At 38.6% G+C, this 26866-nt stretch overlaps 1 protein-coding gene across 5 annotated transcripts in view; it reads left to right on the forward strand.

Moving 5' to 3' along the window:
* cntrl (centriolin) overlaps positions 1 to 26866 on the forward strand; it is a 123426-nt gene that overhangs the window by 49920 nt on the left and 46640 nt on the right. For 4 of the 5 annotated variants that reach the window (XM_060841459.1, XM_060841462.1, XM_060841460.1 and 1 more), the window contains 12 exons: positions 1906 to 2059; positions 2440 to 2660; positions 3471 to 3647; positions 12015 to 12149; positions 13328 to 13473; positions 13600 to 13807; positions 16040 to 16219; positions 19999 to 20178; positions 20318 to 20434; positions 21573 to 21717; positions 25050 to 25192; positions 26460 to 26655. In XM_060841459.1, coding sequence (XP_060697442.1) covers positions 1906 to 2059; positions 2440 to 2660; positions 3471 to 3647; positions 12015 to 12149; positions 13328 to 13473; positions 13600 to 13807; positions 16040 to 16219; positions 19999 to 20178; positions 20318 to 20434; positions 21573 to 21717; positions 25050 to 25192; positions 26460 to 26655 — 2002 coding nt within the window. The remainder of the gene's footprint in view (positions 1 to 1905; positions 2060 to 2439; positions 2661 to 3470; positions 3648 to 12014; positions 12150 to 13327; positions 13474 to 13599; positions 13808 to 16039; positions 16220 to 19998; positions 20179 to 20317; positions 20435 to 21572; positions 21718 to 25049; positions 25193 to 26459; positions 26656 to 26866) is intronic. The other variant, XM_060841461.1, reaches the window with a different exon arrangement.

Genomic DNA, 26866 nt, shown 5'->3' on the forward strand with positions numbered 1-26866 from the left:
AAGATAAAAGGAATTAATCTTTTCTGTGTTTGTAATGAGATTGCTCCAGTAGTGCTTGTTCTAATATAATATAGTTTGTTTTTTTTCTTGTATAATAAACCTTTTGTTAAAAGTGCATTGAGCAGCATCTTGTGAATATGATCAGTAACTGATCTCTATGGTATGTGAAAGGAAAAATAAAGCTCATAACTTGTCAAGATAGATTTCATTTTGGAATCTGACAAATATGAATCACTTGGTGTTATCGGCTGAAATGATTACAAGTAAAGGAAAATATTGGGATGTGGATTCATATAAAACATAGGAGTGTTGCCCTAATCTCTGACACTAACTTAAGTAAGAAATATTGAGTTTGGGTATATTTTCATTTTCTACTTTAAGCCCTAAACTGCATTAACTATCTTACAAGTCAGAATGGCTATCGACATAGACTGTTCTCATGCTCGTTTAACATCTAGCATTCCAACATAAGTAATGTATCAATCAGTTTCGTCACAGCAGTTAATGAATTTAAATAAAATGTTGATGAAAATCCATCTTTGCTTCTTTCTAACTGGATAGTTCTATTAAATATCTGAGATTATGACTGTCACTAACAAAAGGGAGAGATGAGTTGAAGTTGTCTTCTGACTGTAGCAGAGATGGTTTTTACGTTTTTCTTTCTTTTCCCTTTTCTTTTATAAGTGGCAGTGGTATACTTCCCCAAGCCCTATATATGAAGTATGATTTTAACTTGATCCACAGCAAAACTCCTTAGGATAGCAACAAAAGTTGATTTGTACTAATGCATTCAAAATGCATTAAGGATGGTTTGCAACTCATATTTGCATGCGTGTATCCAGAGAAGGAGGAAAGAGGTTACAAATTACTCAAAAATATTGGCATAAGCCCAGGTGAATTACAGAGTTCAATAAGTCAATGTCCGGTGAAGATCCATTCAGTTTGCTGTGCAAACACATCCTAACCTAGTTTTTCTTAGTTTATGTCTGTTTTTTTTGTCCGCTACCTCCAGAAAAATGTGGACCAAGTGTTGTGGTACTCCTCCTCAAATCTGCAACAACTTGCACACGTGTGTCACGCGCACGCACGCACCCACAAATATAGATTACTGCGTGGCAAGGATAGGTTGGCCAAGTTAGAGTCCATTTCAAAAATAAGCTAAGTTTGTAGTTTGATGTTCAGTAGTTTTGTGACTTGGATTTCTTCAGGCTGAGTTAAATGACCTTGATGCTCTGACTTAAAGGTGTTGATTAATGAATTAATTCTTTTCCTTCTGGAGGTAGATTTAAAGTTGTGCCACACATTTAACTACCTAGATACTGTATCCATAAGAAATATTGAAAATAATATCAGCCTTTATAAAGCAACCAATGTGTTTATTTTTTATACATACCTAGTACTTGTCCTTTATGTGGTGATATCCCTTTTAATTTATTCATCATATCATTTAATGCAGTCTTTAAGAACTACCAATGTACCATTCGGGACCTAGTATAGCCAGGACACCTGACCATCAATGATTGGAAGCTTCATGTTCAGAACCTGATTAGAAAGTCTGATTTATGTTCTTTAAAAACACAAAATCAAGGCCAGTTTGGAATTCTGTTTCTCTTGCTTTTATTATTTGAATATTTATGATTACTTTTGATGCTTTCAGGTAGTGACATGCTTTCCATATTGTATAAAACAGTTGTTGGAGTTCATCTGGCTCTTTTAGTGGTACATTGAAGCCAACATAGAGTTATTTAAAAAAAAATTAGATGATAAAGAATTAATTAATTTTTTGTAAATTTATTTAAATTACTGACTATTATGTAATATCAATTGTGCCTTAATTAAAATATGGCGCATAATAGCATTCTTATTTAAGGCAATTTACATTAATTAGGATTGCTTTTTGCTTAGGTACATTTGAAAGCTCAAATGACCAGTGAAACCCAACAATTTGACATGATGTCCAAGCAATACAAGCTATTAGAGAAGCGTCTGGAAGAAATGCTTTCTAAAATTGCTAAGGAAACTGAGGATATCAAGGATCTTGAAGACCAGCTGACAGAAGGTAGCTGTTAAGACTTTTTTTGTATTCTCTGAGGAAGTTCCCTCTTAAAGAGGTTAAACAGATTACTGTGCAAATAGCTGTGCTCTGCTGAAATGCTAAGAGAACTCTTAAGGTTCATTTTCAAAACGATCTAAATTGCTTTTATATTTTCAACAATGCAAACAGATCAAAATGAGGTTCCAAACCTAAATTTAGGGCGGAAAAGCACCTGCTTTTTTTATATACCTGCATATGTAATGCATCAAGAAAAGCTGCAATTCAATTATGTTATTTATATTGCTTAATCCTGCTGAATAGCATCCAAGTTCTGTAATGGTAAAGTACATAAATGTTGTGACCAGTGCATTAAGTGTTAACTCATCCTAATGCATTTTTAATAGGCCGTATAGTAGCCAATGAGGCATTGAAACGGGACCTCGAAGCTATAATTGCTGGGCTGCAAGAGTACTTGGAGAGTGTAAAGGGGCAGGCAAAACAAGCTCGGGAGGAATGCGCAGAGCTACAGAAAGAAAAGGAGATACTGTTGCTTCGATTGGCTGATTTGGAACAACAGAAGAATCAGCTAGAAGTCATTGCCATGGATGCAGAGCACTTGAGAAAGGTATTTGAGTGCATTAGAATCCTTTCCAAGAAACAACTGACAAAATACAGTTAAGAATAATTTTGCACAAAATATGATTTTAAAATTCAACTCCATTTTCCCCTAAAATTTCACTAATTTGTGATGATGATAAAGGCCTAATCAACCAAACTTCAACTGAAATGTACCATCTGACAAATTGGCAACCGATGATAAATAGGAATTGATAATCAGCTATGAACCAATAATGTATTTTAGCAAGATAGGAAGAACAATAATGGGGCGGTAAGGTGGCTCAGTGGTTAGCATTTTTGCCTCTCAGCGCCAAGGACCCAGGCTCGATTCCAGCCTCAGATAACTGTCTGTGTGGAGTTTGCACGTTTTCCCTGTGTCTGCGTGGGTTCTCTTTGGGTGCTCTGGTTTCCTCCCACAATCCAAAAATGTGCGGGTCAGGTGAATTGGCCATGCTAAATTAACCATGGTGTTAAGCGCATTAGTCAGAGGGAAATGAGGGAAAATGCAGGATACTCTTTTGGAGAGTCCGTGTGGACTTGTTGGACCAAATGGCTTGTTTCCATACTGTAGGGAATCTAATCTAATCATAAAGTTGCTGGATTAATTAGAATGTCCATATTCCTGTTGTAATTATGCAAATAACACATTACCAAACAAAAAAATTGCAAATATTACATTGTAGCATACAAAGCAGATAATATAGAAACATCTATAGTTAAATGGTAAGTAATGGATTTACTTGACAGAATGCACTGCGGAACCTAAACCTTAATGACTATCGTAATCTTCAGAGTCCATGTTTACTTCTCATTATAGGAGATGTCTGAACTGGAGCATTCCTTACAAGAGCAACAGGAGTTGAATGAATCTCTACGTCAGGCTCAAGGTGACCTCAATGAATATGAAGCTGAATTAGAATCTCAACTGCAAGCAAGGGATTTTGAAGCAAACCAGCTTAGAGAGGAACTGGAGCGACTCCGGAAGCTTAGTCAAGTAAGTTACAATCTTGACCCTTACTCATTCTTCCAAAGTTGACATGGTAATTGTTATTTAAAAGTGTTAAGGAATAATGAAGTCATTAACTAGTAAATTCTTTGTTTATTTATGGCATTGTTTACAGCACAAAGAGTTGCACATCACAGAATGATTGCAATGTAGAAAGAGGCCATTTGGGTCTGCAGCAGCTCTATTATCTCATGCCAACCTCCTGATTTTCCCCCATATCCCTGCACATTATTACTATCCAAAGACCATCCAATGCCCTCTTGAATGCCTCCACTAAATCTACTTTCAGTAGATTTCAAAGTACTGCATTGTATACTTGGGTTTGTTGGTAGTTGAATTTTTTTTTTGAAAATTTTCTCTTGATTTCCCATTAAGTATCTGGTTATTGTGATTTCTAAACTTCTGTTCATTACCTCATTTAATAATTAGAATCTAAATTACAAGTGGCTAACGTCCATTTTCAGCAATTCCAGTATTGTTTTCTATTGATTCCATAACATAACTTTTGCTACATGAACAAATTAATTTAAAATTGGTTGTGTTTGTTACAACAACCAGATGTCTCAAAATGCAATGCAAACAGTGAAGTACTTTTGATGTCTGGCCATTTTTTGTGGCGGAGGAAAGCAGCAGCTGCTTTGCATGCAGAAAATTGTCTCACACAACAATGTGGTAATAGCTAAATGATCACTCTGTGATTAATCCTTTATCCATCCATAAATGGCAATAAAATAATTCTCAGAAACTTGGCTGAACATCATTTAGAGTCATAGAGATGTACAGCATGGAAACAGACCCTTCGGTCCAACCCGTCCATGCCGACCAGATATCCCAACCCAATCTAGTCCCACCTGCAAGCACCTGGACCATATCCCTCCAAACCCTTCCTATTCATATACCCATCCAAATGCCTCTTAAATGTTGCAATTGTACCAGCCTTCACCACTTCCTCTGGCAGCTCATTCCATACACATGCCATCTTCTGAGTGAAAAAGTTGCTCCTTAGGTCTCTTATATATCTTTCCCCTCTCACCCTAAACCTATGCCCTCTAGTTCTGGACTCCCCGACCCCAGGGAAAAGACTTTGTCTATTTATCCTATCCGTGCCCCTCATAAATATGTAAACCTCTATAAGGTCACCCCTCAGCCTCCGCTCCAGGGAAAACAGCTCCAGTCTGTTCAGCCTCTCCCTGTAGCCCAGGTCCTCCAACCCTGGCAACATCCTTGTAAATCTTTTCTGAACCCTTTCAAGTTTCGCAATATCTTTCCGATAGGAAGGAGACCAGAATTGCACGCAATATTCCAACAGTGGCCTAACCAATGTCCTGTACAGCCGCGACATGACCTCCCAACTCCTGTACTCAATACTCTGACCAATAAAGGAAAGCGTACCAAATGCTTTCTTCACTATCCTATCTACCTGCAACTCCACTTTCAAGGAGCTATGAACCTGCATTCCAAGGTCTCTCTGTTCAGCAACACTCTCTAGGACCTTACCATTAAGTGTATAAGTCTTGCTAAGATTTGCTTTCCCAAAATGCAGCACCTCCATCTGCCACTTCTCAGCCCATTGGCCCATCTGGTCCAGATCCTGTTGTATTTGTGGTATATTTTAATTGAAAAGCTTTTGCAAAATGCAGGTGCCCTGCACAAATCTTATAGCCTGGATTTTGACAATCTATTTGTCAGTGTTTGCTGTCATTATTCTATTGTAATTGACAACAACTTCAGGTGTCCACACAGGACAAAGTAACAGGGTCAGACGTTGTTGTCAGTAATTTTATATTTCTACAGAAGATGTGCTCTAAATATATCCACGGGCTGCATTGAACATTTGCAGTAAGACTTTTATGTTTCAACCCCCTTGAAATATGGACCAACCTAGTCATAGTGTCATACGGCATGGAGATAGACCTTTTGGTCCAACCAGTCCACACTGACCATGTTCCCAAACTAAATCAGTCCCATTGGTCCATTAGCCTTCCTGATTAAGTGCTGTACCTGTGTGCTAGCTTTGTGTTTTGTGCACAAGTACTCCCAAGTCCCTTTGCTGCTTTCTGCAAACTCTTTTCCCTTTAAATGATACTGTGATCTTTTGTTCTCCCTTCTACAATAAACAACTTTACATTTTGCCATGCAATACTACTTTTGCCAACTTGTTGCCCACTCACTTAACCTATTGATAGCTAGCTGTCTGTAAACTGTTTAAATCCTCTTCACAAATTGGAGTATAACTGGTCTTTTGTTTGAACATCAATCTAACTTTGAATTTGCTGGTAAACACTCACTGGACTGAGAAGTCGATTTTTTTATATTTGTGGAATGTCAGTTTGCTCTGAATTTTTTAAAAAATCCATATTTTTAAAAAAATATTAATTATGTTTTATCAGAATTAATGTAGAAATTGGATTAATCATTTTATGTTGTTATTAAACTAAAAGTGAAGGAATTCAGTGTTTTTAACTATATGCTTTGTTGTGTATGCATACTTCAGTATGATTGTTGCTCACCTGCTTGCTGATTGTCTTGAAATTTAAATCGACTTGGCAAGAAAGGAGCTTTATTCTTAATCCTGCAGGATTGACTCCATTACACTAAGCCAGATGCCTCAATGTAAGGAGTACTGAGCATTGTTCAGATGCTTGCCTTATACTGTTTCTTATTACGCTGTCAAGGGCAGAGACTGGGAGAACTCAAATTATTATTCTCTCATCCCCTGGTCTTAGACATAACAGTTCTTCAGCTTTCGCTGAGTTCGACTATCGCAAGATTGAGTTGAATGTTTATGGAATTCAAACAGAGATAAGCTAGCTGCAGACCTTCATCAAAGTATTGTTTACAAAGCTCAGTGCAGCATTGAATTTAAGAAAAGCATTCTCTTTGAAATTTCACAGTAAATGGATAATTAATTTCACAGTAAATGGATAATTTTCCATTGCACTGATATCACTGTCACTGTTTGGCAAGAGATCCTCTCTATTTGGCTACCGACTTAAACTGGTGTCTGGAAAAGAGGAAAACCAGAAATCACTGGATCAAAAGAGCTTTGTGGGCAGCGTTCTTTGAGGTCAACAATGAACTCTTTGCTTTGATACCATGTGCAAAATCCAACCCAGTGTTTTGGGAAATCCAGTCTTCCATTTCACAGTATTTTAGGTTTTTGTTTAATTTGCATGTGCAGTTTTTATTGCTTTTGCTTATTGTGCATTCTAAAGTTAGGGGGCATATATAGTCCACAGGCTAGAAACAGCACAAATATTCAACTATCCTTGTTGAAAAATGCCTTTCAGTTCATACCTCCCAGTCTGCCCAGAACTTGTTGAAATTGATCAGAATGATATCATGAACCCCATTAGAAACATAATATTTGCTTTGTTCATTGTCAAAATTCACCAAGGTTACATTAGTCAAGTGAGCTTCCTTTTAAAAGATTTCCATTTTCTACTGTATTTGATTTTGTTTTAATATCTGAATCTTGATGTTTGTGTTTTCCAAATTCTGAAAGTTTTAACCCTTGGCTAGAGTTTAGGTTCCACAAATCATAGTATCCCCCCCCAGCGTGGAAACAGGCTGTTAGGCCCAACAAGTCCACACTGACCGTTCAAAGAGTAACCCACACAGACCCATTCCCCTAACCTATTACTCCAAATTTGCCCCTGACTAATGCACCTAACCCACCCATCCCTGAATACTATGTATAATTTAGATGGCCAATTCATCCAACCTGCACATTTTTGGATTGTGGGAGGAAACCCACACAGCCATGGGGAGAGTGTGCAAACTCCAGACAGTCGATCATCAGAGGTTGGAATTGATCCAGGATAGAAGTGGGTACTGCAGATGCTGGAAATGAGAGTCAAAATTAGAGTGGTGCTGGAAATGCACAGCAGGTCAGGCAGCATCTGAGCAGAGAAATGCAAATGGCTTTTGCATTTCAGGCAAAAGCCCTTCATTTGGAATCAGTCTGGGAGCCTCTGGGGTGGAGAGATAAGTGGGAGTGGAGTGGAGCTGGGGAGAAGGTAGGTGAGTGGTAATAGGTGGATGGAGGTGGGGGTGAAGGTGATAGGTCGGAGAGGAGGGTGCAGCAGATAGGTGGGAATGTAGATTGATAGTTGGGACAGGTAATGAGTTGTGCTGAGCTGGTAGATTGGAACTGGGGTAAGGTGTGGGGACGGGAAAATGAGGAAACTGGTGAAGTGTACATTGATGCCCTGGGGTTGAAGTGTTCCGAGGCTTTCTTCCTCCAAGGGTCGGGTGATGAGGAAGTGGCGGTGGAGGAGGTCCAGAACCTGCATGTGGGAGGGGGAGTTGAAAGTTCGGCCACAGGACGGTGGGGTTGGTGCGGGTGTCCTGGAGATATTCCCAGAAGCGCTCTGTGAAAAGGTGATCGGTCTCCCCAATGTAGAGGAGACAACATCGGAAGCAACGGATACAATAAATGACGTTGTGGAAGTGCAGGCAAAACTTTGGATGTGGAAGTTGGACTCTGGTGAGGGAGGAGGTGTGGGCACAGGTTTTACAAAGGGGAAGGCGCCAGAAGGGGAGGGTGGGTTGTTGGGGGTTGTGGACTTGACCAGATAGTCACAGAGGGAACAGTCTTTGCGGAAAGCGGATAGGGGTGCGGAGGGAAATATATCCCTGGTGATGGGTTCATTTGGAGCTGGCGGAAATGTCGGCGGATGATGCGGTTAGGTGATCCTGGATCCCTGACGCTGTTAGACAGGAGTGCTAACCACTGAGCCACTGTGCCACCCCTTGGTGTTTGAGTGTGAACATTGACAATATAGGCAAGTCATTTAGCTGTGAGAATCTTATAACTAAATCTAGTGAAGCTTTTGGGAGATTAAAAGAATGACTAGGGTAGGAATAGGTCCAGTCAAGGATAGTAGTGGGAAGTTGTGCGTGGAGAGTGAAGAGATTGGAGAGACACTGAATGAATACTTTTTGTCAGTATTCACTCAGTTACAGGACATTGTTGCCGATGTGAATATTGAGTCACAATTAATTAGAATGGATGGCTTTGAGGTACGTAGGGAAGAGGTGTCGAAAATTCTGGAAAGGGTGAAAATAGATAAGTCCCTTAGGCCTGATGGCATTTATCCTAGGATTCTCTGACAAGCAAGGGAGGAGATTGCAGAGCCATTGGCCTTGATTTTTATGTCCTCGTCTACAGGAATAGTGCCAGAAGACTGGAGGATAGCAAATGTGGTTCCCTTGTTCAAGAAGGGGAGTAGGGATAACCCTAGTAACTATAGGTCGGTGAGTCTCACTTCTATTGTGGGCAAAGTCTTAGAGAGAATTGTAAAGGATAGGATTTATGAACATCTGGATAGGAATAATGTGATCAAGGATAGTCAGCATGGTTTTGTGAAGGGCAGGTTGTGCCTCACAAACCTTATTGAATTTTTTGAGAAGGTGACCAAGGAGGTGGACGAGGGTAAAGCGGTAGATGTGGTGTATATGGATTTTAGTAAGGCGTTTTATAGGGTTCCCCATGGTAGGCTACTGCAAAAAATACGGAGGTATGGCATTGAGGGTGCGTTAGAGGATTGGATTAGGAATTGGCTGGCTGGAAGAAGACAGAGGGCAGTAGTTGATGGTAAAGGTTCATCTTGGAGTGCAGTTACTAGCGGTGTTCCGCAAGGTTCTGTTTTGGGACCATTGCTGTTTATCATTTTTATAAATGACCTGGAGGAGAGGCTAGAAGGTTGGGTGAGCAAGTTTGCGGATGATATGAAAGTCGGTGGAGTTGTTGACAGTGAGGAAGGACGTGGCAGGTTACAGCGGGATATAGATAAGCTGCAGAGCTGGGCAGAAAGGTGGCAAATGGAGTTCAATGTAGGTAAGTGTGAAGTGATTCACTTTGGTAAGAGTAACAAGAAGATGGAGTACTGGGCTAATGGTCGGATACTTGGTCGTGTGGATGAGCAGAGGGATCTTGGTGTCCATGTGCACAGATCTCTGAAAGTTGCCACCCAGGTAAATAGTGCTGTGAAGAAGGCATATGGCGTACTGGCTTTTATTGGTTGAGGAATTGAGTTCCGGAGTCCTGAGGTCATGTTGCAGTTATATAAGACTCTCATGCGGCCGCATCTGGAGTATTGTGTGTAGTTTTGGTCACCATACTATAGGAAGGATGTGGAGGCACTGGAACGGGTGCAGAGGAGGTTTACCAGGATGTTGCCTGGTATGGTAGGAAGATCGTATGAGGAAAGGTTGAGGCACTTGGGGCTGTTTTCATTGGAGAAAAGAAGGTTTAGGGGTGACTTGATAGAGATGTACAAAATGATTAGGGGTTTAGATAGGGTTGACAATGAGAACCTTTTTCCACGTATGGAGTCAGCTATTACGAGGGGGCATAGCTTTAAATTAAGGGGTGGTAGGTATAGGACAGATGTTGGGGTAGATTCTTTACTCAGTGAGTCGTGAGTTCATGGAATGCCCTGCTAGTAGCAGTGGTGGACTCTCCCTCTTTATGGGCATTTAAACGGGCATTGGATAGGCATATGGAGGATAGTGGGCTAGTGTAGGTTAGGTGGGCTTGGGTCGGCGCAACATCGAGGGCCAAAGGGCCTGTACTGCGCTGTATTTTTCTATGTTCTGTGTGCTATGTAACTCTGATTTGATTGGATTTATTATTGTCACATACCAAGATACAGTGAAAAGTACTGTTTTACATGCTCTCCAGGCAAATCGTACCTTACATAAGTAGGGATAATAGAGTAGAACGCAAAATATTGCGTATGGTGGTTGCTTTTCCTGAGGCAGCAGGAAGTAGAGACAGAGTCATGGGAAGGAAGGCTGGTTTTTGAGAGGGACTGGCAGTTGTCACACCAAGCTGTGATGCATCTTGGTAGGATGTTTTCTATAGTGTATTTACTGAAATTGGTAAGTGTCATAATGGACATTTGTGGCCAAATTTCCTTCACCTTTGAAGAAGGAAGTAGAGGCATTGGTGAGCTGTCTTGACTATAGAGTCGACATGGATGGACCAGGATGGATTGTTGGTGATATTTACTCCTAGGAACTTGAAGCTCTTGACCATCTCCATCTTAGCATCATTGATACAGGTAAGGATGTGTCCTCCACTCTACTTCCTGAAGACGATGACCAACTCCTTCATTCCTGACTTTGAGGGAGAGATTTTTGTCTTTACGTTATGCTACTAAGCTCTGTATTTCATTTGTGTACTGTGTCTCGTCGTTTGAGATCCAACCGACTATGCTTGTAAATGGAGTTAGAGCTGAATTTGGACACACAGTCATGAGTGTATATGGGGTATGGTAAGGGACTGAGTACATAGCCTTGTAGAGCACCAATGCTGTGGATTAAGATGAAGGAGTTGTTGTCGCCTTTCTCATTACTATGATTCTATGTTCCAATGTTCCCCTCAATCTCAGACCATACAATGCTTGCAGTTGGAGTTTAAACAACATCTATCCTTGTTGTTCTAAGCTAACTTATTTGACTGTAGCCATAGTAACCCAGCCAGGTTCCTTGCTAGTTCTGTGAAAAACATATATGGTCTCATTTGCTATCTTGCTCCTGGGAAAAGCCCACAAACAGAAAGGCAGTGGAAATACAACCTGCATGCACCTGCAATGTATGTTGTTGGAACAGCGCATGTGCAATTAAGACTTTGCAATGATTTAAATATTCATGTATCATAATAGTTTTATTTTTTTTGATGCCTTAGTCATTGTTTTACACTTCTGCTCTGTTTTCATTTATTCTTCCTTTGTTTTTGCATTAAATATCTTTTATCAACTTCTGTCTCATGTCAGGTTTTCTGTTATGGAAAAGAGATGTCCATATGAACAGTAGTAAAGGAAATTAACAATCTTATAACTGATATGAGAACCTTTTTAAATGAATATATAAAATAGGGAAACTAAAGGGAATAATTTTGAATGGATAAAAGTAGTTCTAAACTGTAGAAGAAGAGCAGTTTTTGTTCAATAACTGAGTGAAGTAAAGTTGGTCTTTCAGCAATATTATGTTTTGGACATCTTCTTTGCTTTAGTTTTAGATCGATATTACTTTCCTTAATGGTTATTATGACTTCTTTTAAAACACTAATAATGTTTGAATCTTGGTAAAATCCTAGAGGTTCCAAGTTATTGATATGAAATTACCTAATAATAGACACTGGATCTGTAATTAACGGTGTTATGTACGCTATTAGATCAGTTTACAAATGAAACATAAAGCACTGTTTGATCTCACCAGTTTTGAAAGCTCAAATGCATCTTTGGTTATCAGGCTTAGCTAAGGGCTCGAATGTTTCTGCATCCTGTCAATTATTTGGATCTAAAAATAGTTACCTACTATCATGGTGGAATATTGACTTTCTAGATGGAGCAATCTGCCCTGCAAGCTGAGCTGGAAAAGGAAAGGCAAGCTCTAGAAAATGCCATAGCACAGGCTCAACTGGTGGCTGAAAAGGAGCATGAAAACAAGAAGTTAGTTGCTCAGTTAAAAAGTCTTAAAGTAAGTGAAATCTGACTGACAATTATTTAAAATAATAATTGTGACAATTTTTCCTAATTAACTGTGATTCATTTAATGTCACGCAGCATTAAGGAGTAATCTCATGGCAATAAGCCACTTGTTACTTCTTGGCAAATAACAAACTCGTTCTTGATATTTATGATGTAAATGTATTTAAATATTTGCATATTATTGTTTAAGTGTGAACTCAGCTTCGCACAATAAGCTTGTGATGCATAAACAATAGCTATCACAATGCATATCTAATAAAATGTTATGTGAATCCCGAGAGAAGATTTGCTCAAATTTTCTTGAAAAAAATATGCTGTTTCAAATATTGTGAACCATGTTGCGTTGTTTGCTTAAGATTATTAAGATCATGAACTGAGCCAACAAAACTTACACAATACTCATCATACTTCAGATGTTACTGGTTTACTGTTGCACTTCATTCTTTAGTTCCCCACAGACATCAATACCAAGGAACTGCAAATTAGTTATGTCACAGTGCTAATTTGGCAAGAATATCACATAGATCCTAGATACTGCTTGAAAAATTATTGATGTTCTCATCACCATTCAACTAAAATGTTGGGCAAGCTGTTCAGGGAGATATCCTCTTTATTCTTAAATAAAGGCACCTGATAAGCTTTTGCTCCTAAAACAAACTTTGGAATGGCTACCAAACTGCAATTTTAAAAGTTTTTTTTACTGATGAGCACCAAATTTAAATATGGTATCAGTGATTGATGGAGTAGGTTAGTTTTAACTCTGGCGCCTGTAATTAAAAAGATAACCTTTTCTTATTTGCGAGTCTTCCATTTTCAGACTTTTTTGTGTTAAAAATCTGAACTCGGGTGTAACATATTGTTAGGGCAAAGCAAAGGATTTGCATTTGAACTAGATCTGGTTTTACATCATCTGAAGCTACAAGGTGCCAAAAAAGGAAAATTAAGTATTCCTATCTTTTGCCTTAAAAGACACCATTAAAATTTCACCATATGGAGCTTTACACACCAGCTGCATTAATTTTTGACCAGCAACAATGCATAATTCTACAAATGTAAGCTGAACCTGTAAACTGTAATGTAATATATTATTTAGAAAAGGAATCAGATACTTTTAAACACACATGGAGTATGATGATTACTGTAGTATTAATATTATTTGCCTTACAGATTGATAACTCCTTGTTGAAGGAACAGCTTCAGGATCTTCAGGCACATATAGATCAGGCCATGAAAACAATGATTCATCCAGAGGAAGTGTCTGCTCGTGTCTCTGAGCTCAGGAAAAAACTGGATTCTGGTATTCACGAAATTAGGTTAGACTTCCGGTGTATTGAAGTTATTTATTGCATGCTTTAAAAGCTTTTGTAATGTTTGAATTTTAAAAGAAACTTTGTGCTTAATTCTAATAGGAAATGAGAACTTTTTTTATTTATTCTTAGGCCTTATAACCAAGGAGATACTTTGGGAAAGAATCTTGCTGGATTACAGAAACAGTTGAATAAAATTTTGGGCCGCTCACAGCAGGAAAAAGAGGAAGCTTTAAAACATCAGCAGAAGTTAGAACAGGAAGTAATTGGATTGCAGGATGAACTGAAAAATAAAGAGGAGGATTGCAAGACTGCTTGTGAAAAAGCAGTAGAGACATTGGTAATTGTAGGCTGACAAATTTACATCAAATAGCATTGTTCAATTACTGTACAAAATACTCTGTTAATAACTTAAAAGTAAAAAGAGAATAGTAAAACAACACTTAACTAAGTTTATTTTATGCATCAACAATTAGCAGAAAAGTTTTCATACAATCATGCAATATGCTAGATTAATACTATACTGTGTGGTGGTGTTTGGTCACCTGGATTACCCACTGATATACCAATATATTGTGTATAGGTAATTTTAAACTCTTGTCCTTTTGAGATAGATACAAATCTTTTATTTAAAAACTCTTGGAAAGAAAGGAAATAAATGTATCTGTAATCAGTAGTCTTCAATCTTTCCTTCATGGGGTCTTTCTGTAAATACTGGTCAACTATTCCTTGTTTCACAGATTTATCTACTCAGGGTGCACATTATTGGTATGGAACTTAATGTGAGTGGACAATCTGATTCTTGTCCCACAGGTTATTTGGCACATGAGGCAGAGTGACCCAAGTGGTAAAAATTGAGATACGGAGTGCAGGGTTTACTTCCTTCTTTTCTGCCACTGTGCCTCATCATTAAGATGTTGAGATTCAAAGCATGTTGCAGTTTGATGGACAAGTTGTCACCGTTCTGAGCAGTTGGTGGACAGCTGCTGCAGCATGTTGTTTCATTGTCTTTGAAGTATTTTCTTTGTCCTTCCTTGGACCTTTGGCAACTTCGGACTTAAGGAAACAGGGAATGGGAAGTGGTTTTTGGCCATCAGGAATCTGTATCCAGTCCACCAAAGCTCATTTTGCAGAAACTGTGCCAGAATTATTGTTGCACAGCTTCAAGAAGGACACTAGTGTTTGTTTGGTGGTCCACCTATTGAATGCACAGTGAACAGCAGAAGAAATATGATCGAATTTCTTTATCACATTTGTGTTATTGATGCGCATTGCAGGGCTTACTGCAGTACAGAAGTGGAGTGATAAGAACTGGCCTGTGCTCTGACTTCCTTTGATTTTCAGAGGTCTTTAATGTCGTACTCTCACATGTGTCGTTTGTACAGAGGTGTGCTGCTGTTGCAATTGATCCAGTTTTGGATCTCTTTGTCAGTGGTTAAAGACAGATGGTGGCTGTCAAGACATGGGCAACCTATTTCCTGAGTGTCTCCTTCAACATGCGTGGATGGTAGAATATTTCACTGCCCAGCTTTGGTATGATATGAGTTTTTTGGGCAACATTCCGGACAAACACAATTTCTTGTATGCAGATTTGGTAGACAACGACAACGGCCTGCAAGCCCCATGCAGATATGTAGACCATGTATGTCTATGGTTGACATTTAACATTTTGACAGAGAGGTGACTAAGGTCCATGAACTAAATTAGAGATTTAATATTCGTGCATAAGGGAAGTTGAGGTGATTAGCCACAGTCAGGTAGATTATAAATTGTATAGAGGTTATCTCACAGCCTTGCTTGACCCCAGTCTAATTTTCAAAACATCCAATTCAGATCTCTGATTCAAGATATTTGCAGTTTCATTGGGATTTCAAGACAAGGGAACACATTTTTTAAATTGAAAGAAAAGAGATTTAAAAAAGATATGAGAGGCAATTTTTTTTAGAGGGTGGTTTGTCTGAGGAAGTGTTGGATGTTGGTACAGTTACAACATTTAGAAGATATTTGGATAGGTACATGAATAGGAAACGTTTGGAGGGAGAATGGCCAGGAGCAGGCAGATGGGGCTAGTTTAGTTTGGGATTATATTCGGCATGGACAGGTTAGACCGAAGGGTATGTTTCTGTGCAGTATGACTCTGATTTTAGGGTTGTAATCAAATTTCCTGGGCATCCAACCTTTCTGCACAATCCACAGAGTGAATTGTCGACCCTCGAAACGTCGACCCTCGAAACGTCAACCCTCCTGCTACTTGGATGCTGCCTGATCTGCTGTGCTTTTCCAGCACCACATTTTTTTAACCCTAATTTGAAAACCAATTCAGCAAAATTGGGCAGTGGAGTCTCTCAGTTTTGTTTGATGAATGAAAATGGTAAATTATGCAAAGAAGCATTTACATTACTTCCAGAAAAAATATGCATTTCAATTTTATAGTATTCATTCTTCAGTTATTTATCCACATTTTCCTAAATGTCACTCTACATGTACATCTGGTTTTTGTGTTCTGTAAATTAGATTCAATTAATATACTTTTGGTAACCCTTTTGAGAACCTAATTGTGATCATCTTGCAGATAAAATCTGAAAAAGGAGTCAATGAGGCTCAGGCACAGGAATTGAAGAATGAAATATTGCATCTGCAGGAGCAAATGACTAATATGCAGGAGTTACAGGCATTCACTGATGAACAGCTCCAGGAGGCTGACACAGACAGAGATAAGCTTTTAACAGAACTTGAAGACAAAGAAAACAAGGTAACAAAAATTTTATTATGTAATCATAGAATTGGTAAAAGTCCATTTTTTGGATTTCATCTGATTTTATTTTGCTTAGCTAATTCAAATCAAAAATCAGTTCTGTTTTTTTTTCTGGACACAATAGTGAATTTTTAAATAAAACAAAGACTGTGGATGTTGAAGATCTGAAGCCAACAGATCTGTTGGAGAAACTGTTGGAGAAACTACGGTTTGGTAGCATATGCATTAAGAAAATTGAATTAATGTTTCAAGTCCTGTGACCCTTTTTCAGAACTAGAGGCAGCTAGACAAAGATAGTAATTAAGCTTGTGATAGGAGGTAGAGGGGAAAAGGAGTGAGTGGATAGTTGGTAGAAAATCCCAGAGAGACAGAAAAAGATAGGCAGACAGAGATTGTTGATAGTACACCAGTGAAGAAGATAAACCCGACTTATGAGTAGTTGAAAATAGGTTGGCTGTACTAAAAGCAACCTATTTCAGGATTTGGGATAGTCGGGGTAGGTAATAGACAAAAAGGGATATTTATGCTCTCTAATTACTTAAATTGAGGGTGAGACCTGAAGGCTGTAACAAACCTAAGCAGAAGATAAGTAGTTGTTCCTCCAGCTTGCATTGAGCTTTCCTGGAGCGCTGCAACAGACCCGAGACAGAAATATTGGCAAGGAAAGATGATAATGTTTTCAATTGGCAAACAAATGGAAGTTTAAGGTCATTTTTAGGGGCAGAATGTAGATGTTCTGCAAAGCGAGCTCCCAGTCTGCATTTCATCCTCCAAATGTAGAGGAGACTATAATGAGCAGAAATACAATTGACCAGATTGAGTGAAGTGCAGGAAAATCGGTGTATCACCTGGGACGTCTATCTGTTGCCAAAGATGTGAGGAGAGAGGAGCTAAACGGGTAAGTATTGCCCCTTCTGTATTTACCAAGGGAAGTGTGGGGATGTTTTGGAAGTGGGGGAGGAGAGGACCAAGATCTCCCAGCAGTGATCCTTGCAGAATGCTGACAAGGGAGGAAAGGGGGGAGAAATGTGTATTTAGTGGTGGCATCTTGCTGGAGTTGGTGGAAATGGCAGCAAACTGCTGAAAGGGATGTCATTAGAATATATGTGACAAAGAAAGTGGGGAAATGGAATAGAGTCCTTGCAGTTAGCAGCTGTGAGAATATATAGTCAAGTAATGTGGGTTTGTAATGGATGTCAGTGGCCAGCTAATCCCCAGAAATGGAAGCATTTTTGTCAAGGAAGAGAATATAGGAGTTAGAGATGGACAAGGTGAAGGTGACAGAAGGATGAAAATCGGAAGCAAAATTAAGCAGATTTTCTCATTCTGGATGAGAGAGGGTACCTGCACCAGTGATGACATTGATGTACCAGAGAAAGATTTATGGGAATTGACCCAAGAAGGACTGGCACAAGGAATGCTCTATGTACCCCAGAAACAGGCAGGAATAACTGGAACCCGTGCAGATACCCATCGCAACACTTTTTGGTCTGAAGTAAGAGGAGCTAAAGGAGAAGTTATTCAAAGTGAGGACAAGCTCAGCCAGGCAGAAGGTTGCGGTGGAGGTTAAGGTCCTTCCAGGCCCTTCTTTTAAGAAAGAAGCAGAGACCTCCTCAGGCTGGATGTGCAGAGAGATGGTACATTCATGATGAAGAGGAGGCAGATGATGTCCACAAACTGAAAATTTTGAAATTGAAGTGTCATATCGGTATAAATGGGAAGAGACTTGACAAGGGGAGAGCAAATCTAGGAAGAAATAAGTTCTTTGGGCAGCAACAGTTGAAATTATGAGTGTGTGAGCAGATTTGTGCATTTTGGGAAGAGGCAGAGGTTGGGGTGTTATGAGCTGGGAGTATTTTTTTTATGTCCCATTCCCTCAATAATATTCCATTGAAGTGTTTCATACTATTAATTTTTTTTCCATATGATTTGCTTAGTTAGATTTGGCACAACTTCAGCATAAATATAGAGCATTTGGCATTAGAAAAACAACTCCAGATATTTTCTAAAGATGCAGCAGGGAAAAATGGATAGTCCAACAGAAGAGGAGATATTAAGAAGAGTGGCCAAATGCAGTACACAACTACAGGAGAATTCTGTGGTCAACTGTGTAAAAGGCTACAAAGTGGTTAAGAAGGAAAATGCACCAAGATCATAACTATGAGTATATATTTTGTGTAGGGTTGTATCAGTGCTACAACAAAGGTGGAAGCATATTGGCAAAATTCAAACAGAGTTGCTTTAAAGTTTTGGAAAATTTGTAAAGCACAAACATTTTCAAAGACTTTCAAAAAGAAATGGAAATAGGGCAGTTTGCAAGATCATTGATTTAAAACAACTGTTTTGAGGTATCATGACTTCATCTTTGTAAAGGAGGTGACAGTATTTGAAGAGATTAGCCATTCAATTAGTTTAGAAAGCAGGATGGTTTCAACGTATTTTGGTGTAAATGGGATCCAGAGAGCAGGAGATGGGTCTTACAGACATAGAGCTCAGGAAGCACCTAAGATAGGAAATAAACTTTAAATCAGGGCTTACAGTAGGTGGCCAGGTTTTTTTTTCAGGGACAAATACAGAAGGAAGTACATTTGGAAGGAGTTAGGGAGAGCAATTGTGAAAAAGAATACAAGGAAGTGACTAGAGATTGCCCAGCTAATCAGATTCATGGGTGTAAAGGGACCACATAAGACAACAGATTTACTAGAGAGGCAAGAATAAGACAAGTGCTAACTTAGAAACAAACCTAATGGGACTATAGTAGAAAGTGGCTAGAAAGATAGGGTAATGAATGCAAGCTTCTTGAAGGAAGGGAAAATGCTAGATAATGAGCTAACAGTTATACCAAAGTTTTCTCTTGCAATGGTGGAGAAAAGTATAAATAAGCAAAGAGATTACAGTAGAACTCAAACTGCCATCATTTAGAGTTTGTTTTGCAAATTCATTAACATCACCAGTAATTCTGAAGTTTTATTGGAAATACTGACATAATTTGATCCAGCAGATAATTTGTCATTGTCTGCACTATCTTCCTGTAGAGGTACAAAAGCAAAATATTGTAGATGCTCGAAATCTGAAATAAAAGTTAATGAGGAGGAAGGTACCTTTTTTTCTAAACAGCTTCTCACCTCATGCACGCTTTGTGGAGATATGAAGTAGAAAAGAATTAATATTTATGTACATATTTTGGAAAGTATGAGTGCATCTAACTTACCGTTCCACAAACATATGTGACTTTATGTCAGATTCCCTGAAAACTGACAACCTACCATCTAGAGAAAATGACATTAACTTTTTTCTGTGGTAATATATTCTCACTGATTGGATTTATGTTACGTTTTCACTGGAACAACTGTATAAATTCAAAAGTAACTTAAATGCATTTTTTAAATTTTAAATGTTTACTAGTTTCTTGAAATATTATCCAAGTGAGAGTTGTTTCTTCAAGTTTCAAATTTCATGCTGTTTCCTCATAAATGTTTATGTTTCTGGAAAACAAATAAAGATATACATTTTATAGATTAAAATAAAAGTGTACAAATACAGTGTGTCAGAGCAGTTGGCTGGAGTGTAGTGCTTAGTGACACCAACAGCATGGGTTCAATCTCTTGTGTGTCAGCTGGAGTAGTTCTGGGGTTCTGCCCCCTCCTCTTACCCTATTGTGATATCATGGTACCAAAAAAATAGAGTAGTATAGAGAGCCATGGCTAGCCATTATTTGACGACCTAGGAGGCTAAAAGGAAGACATTGATTTGACTTGATTTGAATCTAATTGTAGAGCAAAATAGAGGGTCGAAGAATGCATTTGAAACTCCGTGGCCTTGAGAAAGACTTGAAAGATTTGAAGTCAACAGTGGCTACTTCTGAGAAGGTGGCAGCAAAAGAACTGTCCACTGCCAAAGGCCACATAAAAGTTCTTGAGGGGACTGTTCAAAAACTTAGCCATGAAAGAACTGAGGTAACATACATTTTATTGAATGGAAAATATATGCAGAATACATGATTTCAACTTCATTAAATTCCCTGGAACAAGATATGCCAAAAATGTACATTATTTTCACCTTTTACTTGTGGATTTGCATTTTTTTTTGCTGTAGGAAATGGAGTTAGCAGAAAAATTTCAAGCTGAGGCAAATCGGGTGGCTTGTGACCTTGCCAAGGCAGAAGCTGAAATCGATATGCTACAGAACCTATTAAAAGAAAAAGAAAGTCAGGTGAAGTCAAAAAATTGTAGACATATCGACTACGCACATTGCATGTTTTTATGTGAGTCAAAGGATCTCTGAAATTTTAAGTTGCATCCATCTGAACTGATTGAAACAGAGTAAATGCGTTTTAAGGCAAAATTAGACCAGAGCATAAAAGAAAAAGTGAAAAATCATGCTATAAACAATTGTGTAAATCAGTGACTCAATTGCCTGTCTCTATTGTAATTTCTAAGTAATATTTAATTAAGATTTTTATTAATTTGTGCAGTTTTAGCAAGGCCAGTCAAGAAGTTGGTGATGAGCTGCCTTCTTAAATGCTTCTATTCCTTCAGTTTAAATTTACCGGAAGTGCTGGTAGGGAAAGAACTTCAGAATTTTGACCCAGAAAAAGAGAGGTAATGGTGATACAAGTCCAAGGCAGGGTGGTGTGCAACTTGAGGAACTTGCTGGCAGTTGTTTCCATGGTTTTGTGACCTTGTTCTTCTGCATGATAGAAATCTTGGTTTTGACAATTCAGTTGAAGGAATATTGGTGCATTGTTGCAGTGCCTCTTGTAGATGCTGTACATTTCGGGAATGCAGCATTTGTCACCTTTTCATCTCGTGATGCTGCACCCCAAGCATGGTAGGTTCTCCAAACTATAAATACAAAATCTAGTGCTATGACAGGCATTTATATCTCATGTGGTCTTATAAAGGCTGTTGCATTTTAGTTATAGTTGTACTACATTGTTGGCCCTTGTGCAATTTCCATCTAATTTTCAATGTCGCTTAACCACATCACCAATCAATTCAATCTTAAATCTAGTTTTGATAGATTAGATTGGATGTAATTGAGATTAAACAAATAATATTAAACACTTTATTTTTCAAGTTTGTTCTTCCTATAACAGTAAAGTTTTAATTTAATGTTTCTCACTGCAGCGAATGAAAGGGATGACGTTTATCTGTTGCAGCAGCTTTTTTAAGCAATGCTGTATTATTATGACACAGTATTTCAACTGAGATTATAGGAACCATTTCTATACAGCTGCATGATCAGTTTCCTTTCTTCCAAAACTTTGTATCTTTATGTGCTTGTTGCATTCATATTGGTGCCATGATTATAACACAGTATTCCAATCCTTAAGTAATTTTCTTTTTAGATTCTGGATGGAGTTCAATCATTTGATTTTGGAGCAAATACTGTAAATGGCCAACAATTAGAAATTGATAGACTAAATCGGGCTCTAAATCAACAACGGGCAGAACTGAAACACCTCCAAGATCATCTGGATCAAACCAGAGAAGGTAATGTTTCCTGTGTAACTGTCCAGTTTAAATGAATGAGAACCAATCATCAAGATTAACTCCGAATTGGAGAGTTGGTTGGACAGTACCAGATGCCTGGTAATTGTCCATGAGAAGCTTAAATTTAACAAATTTCCAGCATAGTTGGTGTATAGAGATCTTCAAAGAACTTCATTGCGCATCTTTCAAAGAACTAACCTGCTTCCAATTGGAAGATCTGGGCATTTGCATCTGTCGGATTGCAATGCCGACCAGTGGTAACTTTCAAACAAATAATTTAGTTTCCGTGTAAAACATCCTGTAAATCTTTTTTTGTTTGAAGTTTCATCTGTTTAATTTGCTGACTGCTATTTCTAGCCATCATGAGTCAGTTTGCATAATTTGATTTTAAAGAGTTGATTTTCAATTACATATATAAAATGCCATCCATTGCAGAAACGATCTAATTTTTCTTTCCCAGAGGACTGATCTGTAACATCAGCACTATTCCTGCGCAGAAGTTAAAAATCTATGTCAAAGCCTATTCCTTCCAGTTACATAAGAACATGAATGTGCCATTCAGCCCTTTGATCCTGTTCCATCATTCAATGAGGTTATTACAGATTTGTGTCCTAATTCCATATACCTATCTTTGGGGCATATCCATTAATACCTGAACAAAATTTTATCTGTCTCAAATTTCAGTTTCAGATCTAGCATCCAGAGCTGTTTGTGGAAGACAGTTCCAAACATCAACGACCCTTTGTGTGTAGAAGTTCTTCCTAACATCTCTCCTGAATGTTCTGGCCCTAATTCTCAGACAGTGCCCCCTAGTTCCCGTATCCCCAATCAATGGAAATAATTAATCTTTTCCTCTTAATGTCTTGAAGTTTTCAATTAGATCACCCCTTAGCCTTCTAAATTTTAGAGAAAGCAGGTCAAATTTGTGTAATCCCTTGTCATTACTTAACTCTTGAAATCCAGGTATCATTTTTGTAAATCCACGTTGTACTCCCTCCAAGGCTAAACTATCCTTCCTAAGGTGTGGTGTCCAATTCTACTCTCAGTTCTCCAAATGGGACCTAACCAGGATTTTGTGCAACTCAAGATGTATTTAACTTGTGTGTACATTTATGTAATCAGTTCCATTTAATACTTCAATGCATTCCTAAGAAACAACATTATCCTATACAATTATAAAGCAGTAAAGCAACTGCTGAAGTCCAAAGCCTCACATGTACAGGTCTTCGCAGAATTAAAGGTAAAAACTAGTCACCTCAAGGACTGTGAGGCTGCTTTCTCACTAAAGAGACAACTGGTTATTGTGGTTTAACCTGACAGTCACCATGTTTTGGATAAGGGGTGAGATCAGGAAGGGAAGACCTTCACATTGACATCCGCTGTATAGGAATTGAACCAGCACTGTTGGTATCATTCTACATTGCAGACCATCCATTTGGCCAACTGACCCCACCACCAGGGATATATTTCCCTTCCCTCCCCTATCAGCGTTCCGCAAAGACCACTCCCTTCGTGACTCCCTCGTCAGGTCCACACCCCCCACCAACCCAACCTCCACTCCCGGCACCTTCCCCTGCAACCGCAGGAAATGCAAAACTTGCGCCCACACCTCCTCCCATACTTCTCTCCAAGGCCCCAAGGGATCCTTCCATATCCACCACAAATTCACCTGCACCTCCACACACATCATCTATTGCATCCACTGCAGCCAAAGTGGCCTCCTCTATATTGGGGAGACAGGCTGCCTACTGGCAGAACGCTTCAGGGAACACCTCTGGGACGCCGGGACCAACCAACCCAACCATCCCGTGGCTCAACACTTTAACTCTCCCTCCCACTCCACCGAAGACATGCAGGTCCTTGGACTCCTCCATCGCCAGAATATAACAACATGACGGTTGGAGGAAGAGCGCCTCATCTTCCGCCTGGGAACCTTCCAGCCACAAGAGATGAACTCAGATTTCTCCAGTTTCCTCATTTCCCCTCCCCCCACCTTGTCTCAGTCGATTCCCTTGAACTCAGCACTGCCCTCCTAACCTGCAATCCTCTTCCTGACCTCTCCGCCCCCACCCCACTCTGGCCTATCACCCTCACCTTGACCTCCTTCCACCTATCACATCTCCATCGCCACTCCCCCAAGTCCCTCCTCCCTACCTTTTATCTTAGCCTGCCTGGCACCCTCTCCTCATTCCTGATGAAAGGCTCTGGCCCGAAACGTCGAATTTCCTGTTCCTTGGATGCTGCCTAACCTGCTGTGCTTTAACCAGCAACACATTTTCAGCTCTGATCTCCAGCATCTGCAGACCTCACTTTTTAAACTAATCAGCCCCCTGTTACAGACTTGCAGTATAATCTCTGTCTTTGTTCCCTGAGTGCAACCAAAAGGATAAGTTGTTTACTGTATCCACTGATGTTGTAAGATCCTGCCAGTTTCAGTGGTCTGATAGCATCCTCTTAACTAACCAGTCATGAGTAATGATTAGTGATTTGTTGCTGAATGATACAGACATAGTAGATCAAGATGGAATTTAATGACGGTAGTCTGTTCTTAACTGAATCTACTTGCTTGTAGGTAAACCAGAAATAATTCTGTTTTTAGCTTTTAAAATATGTTGCAACTCTGCAATTTATTAAATTGTTCAATTTGATTTTTAATATTGTTTTGGTGAAACATTTGCCTGTGCTACTGTGTAATAATTTGTTAGATTATTTTCTGTTGGTAACTGAATGTAGTTCATTTGTAGATAGAAAATCACCCCATTTTCCTTCTCTGACTATGAATTTGCCAAAACATGTGCCCCTGCAGTCAACTTCATTTAATTGCATTCAAAATTCTGGAACTCCATTCCTAACAATTCTATGGACTGCAATAGATCAAGAAGACTGCTTTCTGCTATTTTCTGAAGGGCTTTGCTACCAATACTTTCGTGGCAAGAAGATTTTTTTTTAACATAGGCATAGGCATTGTGTTTCTGGATTCAGAACCTAGAGATTCTATTAAGGATCTGGTAATGGGTTTCTAACGTGTCTCAACAGCTGGAACATTTTAAATTTTAATATAACGAATCTGGAACAAAACTCTAGAATCAGTAATTGCCATTGTGAACTAGAGGATTCTTTATAAAAATCCACCTGAATCACTTTTAGGAAAGAAATGTCATTCCTGTTTGGTCAGGTTTGCATTTGACCACAGATCCACAACTATGTACTTGATGCTTAACATTTTAATTATTAGTAAGGAACTGGTAGTAAGTACTGATTTTGCAAAAACACCTGCATCTCAAAAAGAATATGAAGCTGTTTACTAGTATACGTTTTTGTTTGGTTTTCAGGTAACTTAGATGAGATGAAAGACTTAACAAATGAAATCAATGCTCTCAGAATTGCCCTTGACAATCAGAATGATTATATTATGAGCATGACTGATCCATTTAAGAGAAGAGGATACTGGTATTTTGTGCCATTTGCACCAAATGTAAGAAATATACAAATTTATGAATGCCTTTTTTTTAAATGTCATAGTTGTATTTTTCATAATTTTGGTATGTGCTATATCAGCGAGTTGAAAGAGTTTGTTTATGGCAATTGGGGCCTCTGTTTTCTCTCATTTCTATTCGCCAACATGATCTAAAGGCTGTTCTCTATTTTGACAATTGACTTCTATACTTTAAAATATGAGATTTTCATTCAAGGTATTATCATGTAATGTGTGACTTCACTTGTTTGTCAGGCATTGGCCTAGACTTTACAGTTTAATTATCGCAAAACTACCATAATTGACTACTGTTACACTGTAAAACTAAATTCTTGTGCAGTTAAACAGAGAAATCTGGATGGTCTTATGATTCCCACTCTCCTACAGAGTGCACTTTGGTGTTCTCACAGATTGAAATCAAATCATTAAATGTGAATTTCCAACATTAAACTATCTGTCAGAAAAATGACATTTTTATGCCTTGTAAAAATGAGGTGAAACTGGCTTTTTATATTTAATGATCAGAATTACCAAATGACTTCTGTAGCCATGAAAGCTTATTTTATGTTTGTGGGTTGTCAAGTTTATCCAGTGTGATAATATTTCACAAAGTTTTCAAAATAATACTCTTTTATTCTTGATGTTTTAGCTGCAATCTTCATCCCAATTGTATATCCTATTTATTTTATAAAAGAAAAAATAATACTTGATAGACATTCAGTGCTTTTCACAACCTATTCTGATCTCTGAGATCTCCTTTAATGAAATTGGATCCTTACACCACTGTTGGAAGTGGGTGATCCTGTATAGTTAAGACCAATGTGAGGTTAACTTTGGAAAAGGTCAAATCTATGTCGCAGAGATTGCCGAATCTTTGTGAGAAGCTTTCTTCAAGGTCAGCGATGAGTGGTATTACTTAATCCCTGATCACATATGGGCTGTTACAGCATGATGTACGTTGTCATATCACAATCATGCTGGAAGCTAACAAGTTACTGTCCCCAAAATCTGAATCAAGGAAGTATAACTGATGAAAAGTTAATGTTTTCTTTACACATCCATACTAATGTATATGATTTTCAGATCAGCTGAATATTTTAATGTTATTTAGTTAAAAATGGGAAACTCAACTAGATACTGATGTAATTGATTATCTGGAACTGTTGGTGTTTGTAAATGGAGTTATATTCTGTGCATTTACCTGGAACATAAGTCAATTCAATATTTCAATAGTGCTAATGAATGGAGTTTTCTTCTCACTTTTTAGCCACCAAACCTGGTTTCACAAGATAATCAAACAAAAGATTCTGGAGTAAGTTCCCAATATCAGATTCCATCACCTTCCTGTCAGCAGTCAACTCCTAAAAGAGGAGACCAGGAGGGATATACACAGCCGATTTCTCAAGGCTATTGGGTTTACTCCCCAATCAGACGTGCTTCATACAAGACTCAAGACCACACAGGTACCCTCATGGGAGGTGGAAGCAAGGCTCTGATTTAAGGGTCTGAACTTTGGCTTTGGCAACATTGTCTATTTCAGTGCCTATTGTGTCAGTTTTGAAAAGTGTTTCACAGAACATTAGTCTAATATACGTTTAATCAAATTCAAAATACTCCATGAACAAGTAAAATCAGGCTGTGTTTTAAGGCAGGGTTGTAATAAAAAGTGTTCCT

Source organism: Hemiscyllium ocellatum, chromosome 21 (genome assembly GCF_020745735.1).
Source record: "Hemiscyllium ocellatum isolate sHemOce1 chromosome 21, sHemOce1.pat.X.cur, whole genome shotgun sequence".
NCBI classification, from domain to species: Eukaryota; Metazoa; Chordata; class Chondrichthyes; order Orectolobiformes; family Hemiscylliidae; genus Hemiscyllium; species Hemiscyllium ocellatum.